At 36.2% G+C, this 14,857-nt stretch overlaps 1 protein-coding gene across 1 annotated transcript in view; it reads right to left on the bottom strand.

Annotated features, from left to right (window-relative positions):
- Window positions 1–14,857, bottom strand: part of RANBP17 (RAN binding protein 17) — a 349,537-nt gene that overhangs the window by 64,001 nt on the left and 270,679 nt on the right. Inside the window, exon 20 of the mRNA XM_036752901.1 lies at window positions 11,447–11,535. Coding sequence (XP_036608796.1) covers window positions 11,447–11,535 — 89 coding nt within the window. The remainder of the gene's footprint in view (window positions 1–11,446; window positions 11,536–14,857) is intronic.

Here is a 14,857-nt window from a genome sequence, read left to right as displayed (position 1 = left end):
ATGTAGCCATTAAATAAATTCTTGTTGATTGATTTTCACATTAATAATGTTATGCCATACTTACAGGATGCTGTGATTGGAACACCAAAGGAATTACTCAGCATCCAGTCAGATTAGACAAAGGAAATGGAATCTTTAGAGGTCTAAACCCTTTGGTTTGGTTCTTTTGAAACAGGTAACCCTCTAGTCATCACTTTCGGGTCTCTTTGGCTAGAAAGCAAAATACTCAAGGAAAGTACACTAAGTAATAGTGCTTCTTGAGACAACACAAAGTTTGATGATATATAGTTTTGCCACTGACTTTCAATTCTCATCTTCTCTGCAGTCACATTTTCTTATGTAGGAGGTGAGTTTTGCCTCTTCAACTTGTAAAGTTTATTGGCAAAACATCTAACTTCTCACTGAACAGTTGGAAGATTTGTTTTGCACCACTTATTATGTAACTCATTATGGCTTGAAGGTGGGATCTTGAAGGTTTCATCAGAAAAAGCCCTGCTTGGTCTTGCCAATCTGGAAAGACTTTGAGTATTGGTCTGGTAGGCAGTCTGCATTTATAATACACCTCCTATGTACAAGGCACAGTGCTAGTTACTGGGGATACACATATAGAAGTGGGACAATTCATGTGCTCAGGAAGCTGCTTACATCCTACTGAAGGAATGCAACATGTTAAAAGATAAGTAAATAAAAATATATGATAAATACAATGTGATTTTGGAGCAGGGGGACATTAACAACTATGGGATATAGGAAAGGGCTCTTGAAGGGGATAGTACTTGAACTGTGAAAGGAACTAAAGGTTCCAAGAGGTGGGAAGGGAGAGCATTCCAGGGATGGAGAACAGGCTATGCAAAAGCAGAGATCTATACAGGGAATTTTGTGTACAGGAAACAGCAAGTAGGCCCCTTTGGAATATACAGGATGTGAGGGGGTGCAACATGTAATCAGCCTGGAAAGAAAAGTGTGAGATTGCGAAAGTTTTTAAATGTCCAACAGAAGGGTTTATATTATATCCTTGAGGTAATGGAGAGCCACTGATGCTTCTAAAACTGGGGAAGTGACATGGTGAGATCAGTTCTTTAGGAATATTGATTTGGTAGTTATGTAGGATGGATCAGAGAAGGGAGACTGGATATAGGGAGACCAAATCTGGAGAAACTGCAGTGGCCCCAGAAGGAAGCCATTAGGATCTGGCCTAGGGCAGTTGTGGGTATGTGGGAGGTAAGAGAAGGGGACAGATGTGAGAGATGTTGGGGAGGCAGACTAAAGCAGATTAGGGAGTGAAAGTGAAGAGCTGAAGACGACTCCTAGGTTGTATACCTGGGTGACTGGAAGAACGATAGTGCTTTTGACAAAAAGGGAATTTGGGGGAGGGATAAGTGTTTTTTAGTTTTGGATATGCTGATTTTGAGATGTCTATGGGGGCATTTGGGTGGAGATGTCCAGAAGGAGGTTATGGAATCCATAATTTGTGACAGAAAAGAGAAAAGCCAGGCTGGCCTGGGCCCTAGATTTTGGCAAAGCAGATTTCAAAGGGTGCAGAGGAAGGATAGTTTGGATCACATGGACTAAAATTCCAGAGGAAAGGTCAGTCCAGGAGGGATGGAAACAAAAAAGGAAATTGTGAAGAAAGGGAAACAATTTCAGTAAGAAGGAAACATGGGAATTGTCTGTAGAAGACACACAGGAAACTCATTAGTAACTTAAGAAAGTAAAGAGATATGCATAGGAGATAGGATTTAAGGGTAGTTAATATGAAAAACATCAGATTTTGGTCCAGTACTCTAAAAACAGTGTCAAGCTAAGGACAATAAGTTATTTTTAGCTGTATTTTGGGCAAGTGGGGGGTCAAAGAAGGGACAGAATCACTGCTTGGGATGGAGAGGATAATCCTCAACCACAGAGAGATGGGAGAGCAGTTTGGTTCTTTTTGGTGTGTTTTTTTTTTCTGCCAAGGAAAATGATCTTCACTTGAAATGACAGAACAAAAATGGCTAAGAGGGGCTGACACTCAAGATCAATGAAAAGCACCTCGTTACTCTTGATAAGCTCAAGTCACCTGGCCCAGATGACCTAAGCCTTCAGGTACTCTAAAACACAGTAGACATAAATATTTTAAAGATCATGGACAACAGGACACACTGAAGAAGTGGAGAGGGGCAAATGTCCCAGTTTTCCAAACAGGCAGAGGGCAGAACTGCTGAGCTATGGGCCAGTAAGCCTGGCTTTGATTCACAGGAGACTTGTGGAAGGGACACATGCTCATTGTCTGTGACCAGACTGGTTACTAGGTGCGCCTGAGTGATGACTTTTTGGCATAGCTACTCAGGAAGATGGGTGACACTCAATTGCTAGGATGTTACAATCGATTGTAATGGAGGGAGTACCCACGCCAATGAGAGCTGTGATCTTTAAAGTATTGAAGTAATTACTTTGCTCACCTTATTCATTAACAATGTTTTTCACTGACTTGTGACTTTACTGGCATAGGGGACCTCTGGTGAGAGAAGTCCTGCTCCTGATGCTAACTCTGCCAACTGTTCTTCAACCTGCTATCTAAAGAAGGGCTTCTTATTTTTTCTTGTTTCATGGACCTTTCTGGCAGTCCGGCGAACCCTATGGATAAATATCTTTCCTGAATGATGCTTTTAAATACAGAAAACAAAATATATAGTATTACAAAGGAAATCAATTATACTGAAATATAGTTACCAAAACATTAAAAAAAACCTTGGTCTAAAATGCTACCTGTGGTATTGAAAGATTAAATGATTGGCACATAGCCAGTAGTATCACAGGTAGGCCTTGAACCCAGATCACTCTATTATGAGCCCTCTTCTATCTACTGTACCATTCAAGCCTTGTTATATACTATCTTGCCTCTCATACTAAAAAATCATTTCTTTTTTTAACTACTGTATCCTGGAACTAGATCTGTATTTGTGATTTTGAGGGTACAGAATCACAGAGTCATAGGATATTAGGGCTAGAAAGGGCCTTAGAAATCATCTAATACAAGTTCCTCATTTTTTTTTAGAGGAAACTGAAACCCAGGAATGAAAGTGACTTGCCCAAGGTTACAAAGTAAGTAAAATCTCATTGTAGCCAATGTCTTTATAAGAAAGACTATATACACAGTAGATGTTCACTAAATGCTTATTAAGCAAATGATAGCATCATCTCCAAGTGCTAGTGATGGTTAGTGCAGTTACAAAGAAGTTTCTACAATGTTTAGCGTATCACAACACAAGTTTTCTTTGGCCACTGTCCTTGTAACAACCTCTTTCTAAAAATAAAATACAACCTGACAATACAACTGAGTGAAAAGTAACTTTCCCTTTCCAATTCAAATATCCTAAGATATACAAAACCCCCCCACTCTCCTCCATTTTCTACTTACTGCCAAGCACTCAGGTCCCTGGAGCACAAAATGTCTTCTCTCTACTATGTTCAGAGGTCCTCTTTTCAGAGAGCTGATAGATATCTCCTCAATGAAGGTCAAGCACTTGATTTCTAAGTGTATTCATTACAAAAATTGTAACTATAAAAAATAATTCAGATTCTCTCTGAGGTTAGTTTATAACAGAATAGATCTTTGAAAGCACCAAAAAAAAAGAGTCAATGAGGTCATGGACTTATAGAACTTGAAGTGTAGTTAATGAAGCAGCTATTTTGGAGGCAGAAAGGGAAGGGTTGAAGGCACATGTTCCTCTATTGCTGCTGTCCCTACCTTTTCATCCTGGACTCCACATACTCATCCTGCTCCTTGCTGCCTCTCTGCTGTCGTACCTTCTGTATTCTGCATCTCTCGATCTAAAGCACACCTCCTTTCTCTTCTTTAAAGGCCAATCTCAGATGGTACTCCTCCATAAATCACTTTCTGATTATCCCAGATGAAAGTGATCTCTCTCAAAATCTTCCTAGTATGCCTTTTCTGGAACTTTTCTTTGCCCTGTCACATTCTCCCTTACATTATACTTATTTGTGTATATTTGACAATGTCCACATAGACTGTGAGTTCCTTGAGGTCAAGAACTCCCTCTTTTAAAAAAAATCTGTAGCTTCATAATCTGTATCTTCCTTGCACAGTATATTATCCTGTACATTTATTGTCTAGTAATTTTTGAGTCTTGTCTGACTCTTTGTGACCCCATTTGGGGTTTTCTTGGCAAAGATACTGGAGTGGTTTGCCATTTCCTTCTGTAGCTCATTTTACAGATGAGGAAACTGAGGCCGAGTTAACTGACTTGCCCTGGGTCACATAGCTAGTGAGTATCTGAGGTCATATTTGAATTCAGAAGATGAGTCTTCCTGACTCCAGGCCTGGTAGTCTAACCACTGCACCACCTAGCTGTCTTGTACATAGTAGATTCTTAATAAATATTTCTTGAATTGGAAAAAAAAAGCCTTTTGAAAACAGAAATAGTTTGCCAGGTCAGATATATTTTAAAGCTATTTTTCCTCAACGAATCTACTGAAGTTAATGGATGGCTGATGTCCAAGAGCCAGAGACTGCATGTCACATCACAGAGATGACCACCTGAATGGGTGGCACAATCACTGCTCCTGCTGCTCTTCTCAGAAGGTATGGGATCAGTGAGTTATTTGGCCTGAATGACAAAGTCATTTTGTACCCGTGTTCCATATGTCAGAGGGAAGACACATTTGGCACAATAATCAGCCTATGAAATAAACAAAAATTACAAAGCAAGGTCATTACCAAGCAGGGGGATTTATTTCCTAAAGGAGGTAGCACTTGAGTTAGGCTTTAAAGGATGGGTAGGAATTCACTTGCTGAATGGAAAAAGGGAAGGCACTCCAGGCTTTGGGAAGAATATGAGTAAGGGTATAAATGTTTGAGAACATAGTGTGTGTTTGTGGGACATGGTTGTTTAGTTTGTCTGGAATACAGAATGTATGGAGGGTAGCAGTGTGAGATGATTTTGAACTTGACTCAAAAGGAAAAAGGGAGTTTGAGACCTTTGGGAAGGTGTGAAATGATCATATCTACATATGAAGTATTATTCAGCATGAAAGATAGATTGGAGTGGGGAGAGCAGAGGAAAGAAAACCTATTAGGAAACTATTGAAAAGCTCCAGTTAAGTGGTTATGAGGGTGTGTACTAAGATGGTAACCATGGACACAGAGAGAAGAGAATACATTTGTGATGTTGTGGAGATGGAACTGATACAACTTGGTAAGTGGTTGGGAGGGGGAAGGGAAAGAGAAGTGATGCATCTTAGTCTTTTAAAGATTTGGATTCTGAACTCATGATGAAAAAATCCACAGCCTAAATTTTACATACAAGATCAATACATCAATAAACATTTATAAAGAGCTTACTATGTGCTAGGCCTTGTATTGGCACAATAGGATATTATAATGATATAGATAAGTATATGTGGCTTGGGAAATTTATCTCCTTATTTTACGTAGTCATATTTTGCGCACAGTGTATTGGGCTACGTTCACCAAAAACAAGGTGGGTACTCATAATAAGTGTTAATAAAAAGACAAGGAGTTAAGTGTTTGACACATATTAGGTACTTGATATGTTTTTTTCATTCACTCACTCATTGAAAAATCAGATTAATTATTATAACAATTATTCCATTTTTAATTGTTCAGTTCCTTATGTCTTACTATCATCATTAGTTTGGTTTCTTCTCTCTCTCCTCTGAATTCCGAGAGCACTATATTTGAGTTTCTCTTATACATGTCCACATCCACAAACCTTACTCTGATGTGTCTTGTAGCCTGGAGGTCACTCTGGATTCTCAAAGGTTATGCCAGTGGAACATAGACTCTGGCAGGTTCTAGCTGACTGCTGGATTCTGGAGTCAGAAGACTTGAGTTAAAATCCTGCCTTAGGCACTTACTAGCAGTGTGACTATGGGCAAGTCACATAACCTCTCTATGTTTCACTTTCCTCATCTGTAAAATGGGGATGATACACACACACACACAAACACACACACACACACATACATACAGAGAGACAGAGAACTACATAGCACTTCTCTCACAGGATTTTTGTGAGAATTAAATGAGATAGTGTACATCAAATGCTTTGCAAATCTTAAAGTGCTAAATGTTAGTTGTTACTATGTTGGAAAGATTTCGAGTTCTGTCCCAGGAAAAGACTACGTCTACTTTTTGGGAAACAGCCTAATTAAATATGAAGGGTTCATAACTAATAGGCTGGCTGCTCAGTGATAATTTTTTTTTTGGCCATGGCAACTCATGAAAGAAAGAAAAATACAAAATGACTCTCAGCAGTGTGCTGCTTTTGCAGTATGGCAGAAATAAGGAGGCAGAGCGTACTGAGAATCATTGTCTTTAGTCTACAAATATTAGCTTAATTTTCAGTACACTAAATGTGAAATCCTCATTCAGGTACCAAGGTGTGGACATAATACTGGAGGAACTGAATCATATCATGACATTTTCAGTGTAAGTGAAACCAGAAGACAAAAGCTAAATAGAAAGATGGTTCACAGGCTCTGTTTCCAAAGGCAAATAAAGAATTTGATGGAGTTAGTTTTATTGTGCATCTAAAGGCAACAAAAGATATCACTTCATGGGACACTCTTGTCATTTCATATTTTAATGCTCATGATAAGTATTTGCAAAAAGATCAGCATGAAAAGAGCTGCAGCTTTTAAGAGCCAATTTTTGTTGTAAGGTTGAGGAGGTAGAGAAATTCTAAGATATCAATAAAATCCTCCAAGTTAAATCAACATATACTTTAATACTTGTCAATTCCAATGCGATAGAGTATATGAACGTGGACATAGAGAAAGATGATGAAAAATATGTTGGAAAACATACTTCAGAAGTAAGGAAAGAGGCCAAAGCTAAGAGAGAAACTAGAAACTTCATGACTATTTGTTATGAATACTTTCCTCAAGAAAAGAGCTAGAAGGCAACGGGTATACAGAATACCAAATAACAACATAGAAAAATAAATCTGATTTTAACAGAAAGGAAATAGTTACTGATTTTGATGTGATAGCTATATCAGTTATTTGTGTTCAGTCAGACCACTGACTTGTTAGAACATAGGAGAAAATATTTTTAGATGAATAAAAATGAAAAAATAAAACTGAGGCAACTCCAACCTGACCTGCTTAAACAAACTCTTGATGGGAAATGGATAAAAGAATAGACACTGACACAGAATATTGCCATTTCCTTTGCAGTTTCACTAATACAAATCAATTGCCATAATAAGTAAACCAAAAGAGCCTAGAAACATCAAAGTACTAAAGTCACATTTGGCCTTATAATATTTGATATTTGTGTATATGTATTATTTCTGTTCCCCCTGTTAGATTTTTAGGGTCCATGCCTTATTAATTTTTGTACTGCCTATACTACCACAGGTACTTAATACACACTTGTTAAATGAATGGGTATTTTTTTATTGTAATATGTTCATTAGTGTGTACCCTATCTCCTTACTATTTTGTGAGATCTTCTACTAATACAGAAACCCTATCTGTCATTTCTTCTTTATCTTTTTATGTGGGAAGTACTTATTAAATATAGAAAAGTATACTAAGTTGGTCAATATTAATAAATGCTTATTAAGTACCTGCTATGTAAAATGCACTGTGGGGAGGATGCATAAGATAGCCCCTGCTTATGATTTAGTGTAGGTGATACACATGTAAACAGATAAATATGATATAAATCAGAATGTAAGTACATAGATTAATTTTTGCTGTACCTGCAATTAGCGCATTATAATTTGCATTCTACTTATCTGTGTGCATGTTTTATCTTTTCAAGGAGAAAGGAGGTGTTGAGCAAAATCTGGAGAATGTAGGGCACTCTTTATAATAAAAGAAGGGTTCCAAATGACATAGCAGAAGAAGCTTCTAGAAAGAAGGCAAGGATGATGTGGAACTGAAAAGGGCAAGTCTTGGTGGAAAGGGGGAGGGATGCGAGTTCAAGAGAAGGTAGGAAGTATATAGAAGAGTTTGCTGAGAGACATGGTATAAAATGATAGGAATATGGGAAGAAGGGTCAAGGGTGTATTTGATAAAGTGGAGGGGGAGTGATCAGTCGCAAGGTTCCAATTAGAATTCTGGTATAAGGCCAATTGGGGAATGGCTAAAAATGGCTAAATGGTAAGCATGGTAGATGAACACAGTGGGATATTACTTTAAGAAACAATGAACATGATGAATACATTGAAGCATGGGAACACTTACATGAACTGATGAAAAATAAAGTAAGCACAACTAGTAAAACAATATATAGTATCATGGAAATATAAATGGAAAGACCAGTAACAAAACAGCAGAAACCAAATGCTATAAAATTAAGTCTTGCTCTAAAGACATTATGAGAAAGTACTTTGATCAGTCTCTTTGTAGAGGGAGGGACAATGGGTAAGGAATACTGCATATGCTGTCAGATGTTGTTTTATGTCAATTAGTTTTGCTGAACTATTATTTTTCCTCCTTTTAAATTCTTAGTTATAAGATATTGCTCTGTGGGAGGGGGAGAAGAGAGCGATGTATTGGGAAATGTAAGTGATGTAAAAATAAAAGATGTTAAAGTTCATTTTTAAAAAATTGGCTAAAGGGAATATGGATGCATATCTCATAGTGGGAGAAAGAAGAGTTAAAGAGCCTGCATTCTGATTTCCCCAGGTGGTCCTGGAGTTCTACTGATGGTGATCAAAACTTTTGGTAGAACTGGCTGTTCTCATAACCAGATTCTAAGGATAAAAAAAAGATTTTGGTGGTAGGAAAATCCACTTCTATGAACAAATATTTTTCTTTCTTTCTTTTTTAATTTCCTTTTGATTCTTCATTGCCGCAGTTCAACTATGACCCTGGAGAAGTTTATACGAGGCTTCAAGAGAGGTAAGACTGCAGTGTTTCATTTGGGAGTCATGGAAGTTTGTCAGCTATTTCATACTTATTGAGCTGTGTAAACAACTTATCAAGATGGTGCTTATTCAGTTTCAAGTGATTTAGATTTGGAAGGACAGAGCGAGAACAGTGTAGTTTTGTGCACACAGTTAGTAATCTAACATTTCTAGAAATGTTTTTGAATTAAATAGCTTAACCAGCATTTTATCAAATAACCTCCATTAATAAAATGTCTTTCGATTTTACAGTAAGATGACATGTTCTGACAGGATGCTTCCTCTGCATGCTAAAGACTGCATAACAAATTAAAGAACACACATTTCTGTGGATAAAAGGCAAATAAACTTTCCATAGCAATAATGTGGGAATCATCATTGACGGTTTGACATATCAATATTTCAGGAAGAATAAATGACTTTCATATCCAGGTGGTGCTCTTTTTTATCATATACTTATTCATTTTGCATTACTAGAATACTTTGGGCAGAACCTGTACTTTATCACCTGAAACTGCTTAAAGTATTTGGAAATATTTTAATAAAGCTTTTCAAATCATCAAATAATATAACTTTTAAACAAATTTTCCTATTATTATAAATATTTGCTCTTCATCCCTTGCCCAAAGGAAAACTATAAATCTTGTCTCAACTGAATGAACACCATTTATCATATTCATTTTGTTGTCAATACAATTATGAAAAGCCTTTGGCCTTTTTCCAAGGAGCCTGATTTGCCACTGAAACTCAATTAGTAAAGCCAAGGCAGGTTCAAAACCACCCATTTGGCAATCTAACACAGCTCTCTGCATAACTGACACTTTACCCTTGACCCCTAACCCTAACAACTACAAATATATGACAACAAAAATATGGTAAAACTGAGAAACAATGGTTTTCAGTCAAAAAACAACACACCAAAGTATTAAGAATCTCTTTCTGCTCATGTTTGCCATCTGCTGGACAAAAGCTAAATTTCAAAATGCCACTGTAAAAAACCAAAAAACAAAAAAACCCTCCAACCTTCCCCCCCACCCCCCAAAAAAAACCTAAGTGAGGAAATCAAATGCAAGCTTAATTAAAAACATATTAAAGCACATTATCACATATTATGGATAAAATTTTGTCTGTCATGAGATATCTTTCCACTCTTAAAGCTTAAGGGAGGGATCTTACTATGTACAAATATTTAATAGCTTTTTAGAGGTCCATTTGTTTGAAAATATGCCTCTTGGCTAATGATGCTGAATAACCAACTATCAGTATTAGATACTTTGTGTCCGATTATTTTAGTTTCAAGATCAATACTAGTTCCATACTTGACACAACAGATTTAATATTCTGAAGTAAATGAAAGTGTTCATTAGTTATTAAATATTAAGAATGAAGATAGTGGTAGCTGGCCTACTTAGGGAGACTGAAGGAATAGGAGAATTTAAAGGCATTCCTCATAGTCAAAGAAAATATCATAAGCTTCTCCGTATCAGAACATACATTCTCTGTATATGCATAGTATGTGCCCAAACATACATGATATCTCAACGAAAGGGAAAATTCTTATCATTGCTCTTCCTATATGAATATAATGCTTCCAAAATATTTTGATAACAAGTGAAAAAAGTAAGCCACATATTTACATCTAGTGTGAAATTATTTTTAAAATGTGGAGTTTTTATTGAAACACAGCCAGAATATTAATAGTCCTTTGTCATTTATGTGCTTAGCAACGACTACAACTACTATAGTCTGTGGCTGAAGATTATTATTTTCTCTTTAAGTCAAGTATCTTCTTTTGTAATATGGGTAATCAGAGAAGTTTGGGGAGGAGTGTTTCGAAAGTATAAATTATGAGCATACACATCAAAACACTTTATCTTTAAAACTACAGAACTATTGTATATATTTTTTACTGATGAGAATATTAATATATACCAAAGGTATATACATCTTTATATGATTGACAGTAAACTATCACTTATTTTTGGGATTCATTTATTGGTTATTGTTTGGAATTTCTGCTGTCTTTTTTTTTTCTTTTTACAAAACTAATGCTGGGAACTGGCAAAGGAATCCAGTGGAATTCCTGATGATTTTCTTTTCTAATTCCATTAATATTTTTATGGTCATGAAAATCTTAAGCATGACGAGCTAGTACTTAGACAGTCATCATTAGATAAAACGCTTCCTCCCAGGCCTTCTGCTTGAGATGAAGTAGAGATATTAATCCTTTTTTTAAAAACCAAGTAGTGGTCCTCTTTTTTCTGTGTTACATGTACCAGGCTTTCACATAATACCCATGTAAACCATTATTTTTTGGTGTGATTTCTAAGTTGTCAATGTTAACACCACAAAAAAAAGTGACTTCTCTGTGCTGTCTTTCCAAATGCTGTATTCACAGTTAACTGCACTGCTGCCACTGTGCTGTAATTTTTAGCTGATTACACATTAGTTCATTTAGCTTTGTTTCCTCTTCCCTACTGTGCCATACTATTAAGCTAATGCAAGGGGCCTGGTACCCCTCTGTGCACAGAGCTGGTATTGTCATAGGGTAATAAGGATACATCCAGTCAAACAGCATGGTGTAGCTGGTCTTTGTGTTCAGTGCAAAGGCAATCCCTCGAAGATCTCTTGCCAGCCCGATCAACATACGCTGTCAGTGGGAAAGAGACACAGTAATTGATTTTCACGTTAGCATAGAGCAGATGGAGTAATAATCAGCCAATAATGACCACATATCTGATTTTGATTCATTAGCTAAAATGTCTTGCTCAGATGCTTTTCTATAGAAAACCGTAGACTCTTTACACAATCAACCAATCAAATGCACTGAACAATTTCACCTCCCTCTTGACAAATTTAGCCAAGTAACAATTCTATTGGCTTAGGAACATTTAGTTACTTGACATATTGCATTTTTGGATTGTGCCAAATGGGAAAAAATTAGCTAATAACACATATAAAAATGCTCACTGTCTAGACATTATTTAATAACAATAAGTGAAAACTACTTATGTGAGGTTGATGACACAGCATTAATGACTGAATTATATGCATCCTCTTACATGAAAAGAGGACCACAATATAAATTTAATTCCACATGGGAAACATTCTGGCATTTAAAGGTATATGGTAAAGGAGGATGGATGCACATATTGTACTTCATGTTATTAATGAGTAATCATGGCAGTTCAGGACTAGAGTAAGGCTGGCCAGGTGACTTGCTGATCTGATACCACCACATGCATTTTAGCCACTTTTTTCATTTATTAGCACAGTGAGGAGGAGACACCAGGACAACTTTCTCTAAAGGGAGGAGACTTGATACTTTGGACCTGTAATCGAGCTATGCTTGAGTTGAGGCTGGGAATAGCAAGAGAAAGTCCCTGAACAGATGCCTGGTGTGTCAAAGCAAGAGCACAAGTAAACCCCCCCCCCACCCCAAACATGGAGGCTGGCTTATTGCTGGCAGCCCACGTGCTTTCTGAAGCCATTGTTTCAATAGGAGTGTTCTGCCTACTGTACTACCAAAGCACTTCTGTCTTTATGGCATGTGCCATCTTCACTAGTCATATGGATTCTGGAAACACATGGAAAGGTTTTTTAGATAGGTAGTGCCTGCTACCATTAAGGATGATGCTAATTTTCAAGGTAAATGTAATTGTTATGTTTGATATATCCCAATATCCCAATTCCTTTCTTCAAGGAACTCAATTCTTTAATCTCATTTTAATGTCTGAATAACATATTTTAGGGCTAGTAGGTGACAGTTCTTTACTTGCTTAAATTAACCAGCTCGCACCAGCAATCATACTTTTTCATTTCTTAAAATATTATTTTTATATTTATTTTCATTGTTGCATGGAAATGATGAGCTAAAATGCTAACTAAAGAAATGCTTGTAAAATATTTTGTTTCTATGGTGTCATTAATTGAAAGAAGGATAATCACAAAAGAATGCTTACTTTTTGTTCTTGTTTCTCTCAACCAGTTTGACCCTTTCCTTCTCTCTTCTCCCCAACTTCCTTTTTTGCTGTTTCCCAGTTGGCTTGCTCTCTTGCTATTCCCTTATGAGTGACTCCTTTCCACGTTTATATCTTTATTCGTGCTATTCTTCTTACCTGATATTTCTCCTTCTGATCCCCTCTTCTGTCGGCCATATCCCTATAGTTCTTCCAAAACTTACCTCCTGCAAGGAGTCTTCTCTGATTAATCCCACCCAATTTTCTGATCACTCTTTTCACTTTTATTCTTATGGTTCTTAAGCATCTGTTCACATTATATTAATTTGCAATAGTTGCATATGCTATTTTCCTCCTTATTTGTATACTCTGTAGGTTAGAGACTTCATGTTTCTGCTTTTTCAACTCTACAGCCAAACTACTATTTCTGATAATAGTCACATAAAAGGATACTGATGATTGGATTGGGTGATCTCCAAGACACATTTTAGCTTGAACATTCTATGAACTTTTTAATGCAACTCTTCTCCTTACTAAAATATGCCAAAAGTTATTCAAAGTGATTATAAGGTGACATAGTTTTTAATGTGCTGAAATATGGTTATAGTACAGCTCTACTGTTTTTTTTTGGGGGGAATAATAAGAGAAAATTTTAGAAAAGAGAAAATTGGGGGGAAATCTAACAATATTTCAAAGCAACTGTGCTTTGAAAAACTTTTAAAATATTGATTCGATTTTTAAAAACCATATATCTCTACATATATATATATATATATATATATATATATATATATTTTGACTCAAAAGTGTGGTTCAAATGCACTCAAGTGGGTAGAAAAATCATAATAGCTTGTAAAGTATTAGTGCTTTTTATCTCAAAGTAACAAACTATTGTAGGATGTGGGATTAGAACTTAACAGCAAAATGAAGATGAAGAATTCAAAGAATCTTGGGAAGATTTACATGAAGTGATGCAGAATAAAGAAAGAAGATCTCAAAGAACAAAATATACTTTGACTACAACAATAAAAACAAAGATATTAAATAGTAAACTCAGGTTAAACACAGTGTTTGATCAGGTATTATCTTGTTAAAGTTAAAAAGAAAAAAGCCTTATTTATTTTTTGACAAATGGTAAGTAATAAGAGTGCATAGTGGCATTATAATTAGTCTCAATCAATATTTTGTTTTGTTCTGCTTAGTTGTTTTGGGGAAATACATTTTGGTTTTTTTTTTTTTTATACATATATGTATGTATATAGTTAAAACAAAAATAAAATCAATATTTATAAAGTATTTCAGGGCAAAGGTTTTTTTCTCCTTCTAAATTGTAGATAGTTGGCATTTGATTAATTTGAAGGCTGTAAGTGACCGATATTTTCAGCACAGACATTTTGGAGATTTTCAAATTCTAAGTATTCCTTTTCAGAAATTTCAATAAAAAACGGCTAAACACTTAATACACTGGGCCCTGAATGGCAGCCAGCATGCCAAGTGCCAGACAAATGGGCTGAGAAATAGCTGAAACTCAGCTCCTTCTCTTCTGACCCCCCAAAACAGGGTTTCTAATGGAAAGTCTGACAGACCCTTTACTGTAGTGGCACTACTGGGTGCAGCTATAATATTATCCTCATAATTCTACTATATAATAACAACAAAGAAAAAAAGGTGAAGGGTCATTGTGCTTTGTCTTTAGAATTAAGATGGCTGTCTTCATCCTTACAGCATACTCTTAATTCTGGAGACACATCTTAATAACCTCTAAATAGTTCCAACAAAAGAGCCGTGTCAGAGGAATGAGCAGGCCCCAAGGTGTTTCAACTGGAGTGTTTTCATCTGCCTTTATTGCTCTATCCCTCTCCAGAATTAAGGCAATAACCTGTGATAAATTATTCAGGAACTGCTACAGGGATCAAAGCAAAATCATTCTGTTAAAGTGCTGTTTGCAACATTTGGCACTTAGTGCGAAAACTTTTAATGTGCGCATGCTGAAAATCAAGGATTTTAAATAAT

This window comes from Trichosurus vulpecula, chromosome 3 (genome assembly GCF_011100635.1).
Source record: "Trichosurus vulpecula isolate mTriVul1 chromosome 3, mTriVul1.pri, whole genome shotgun sequence".
Classification (NCBI taxonomy): domain Eukaryota; kingdom Metazoa; phylum Chordata; class Mammalia; order Diprotodontia; family Phalangeridae; genus Trichosurus; species Trichosurus vulpecula.
This window is presented reverse-complemented; position numbering and strand designations above follow the sequence as displayed.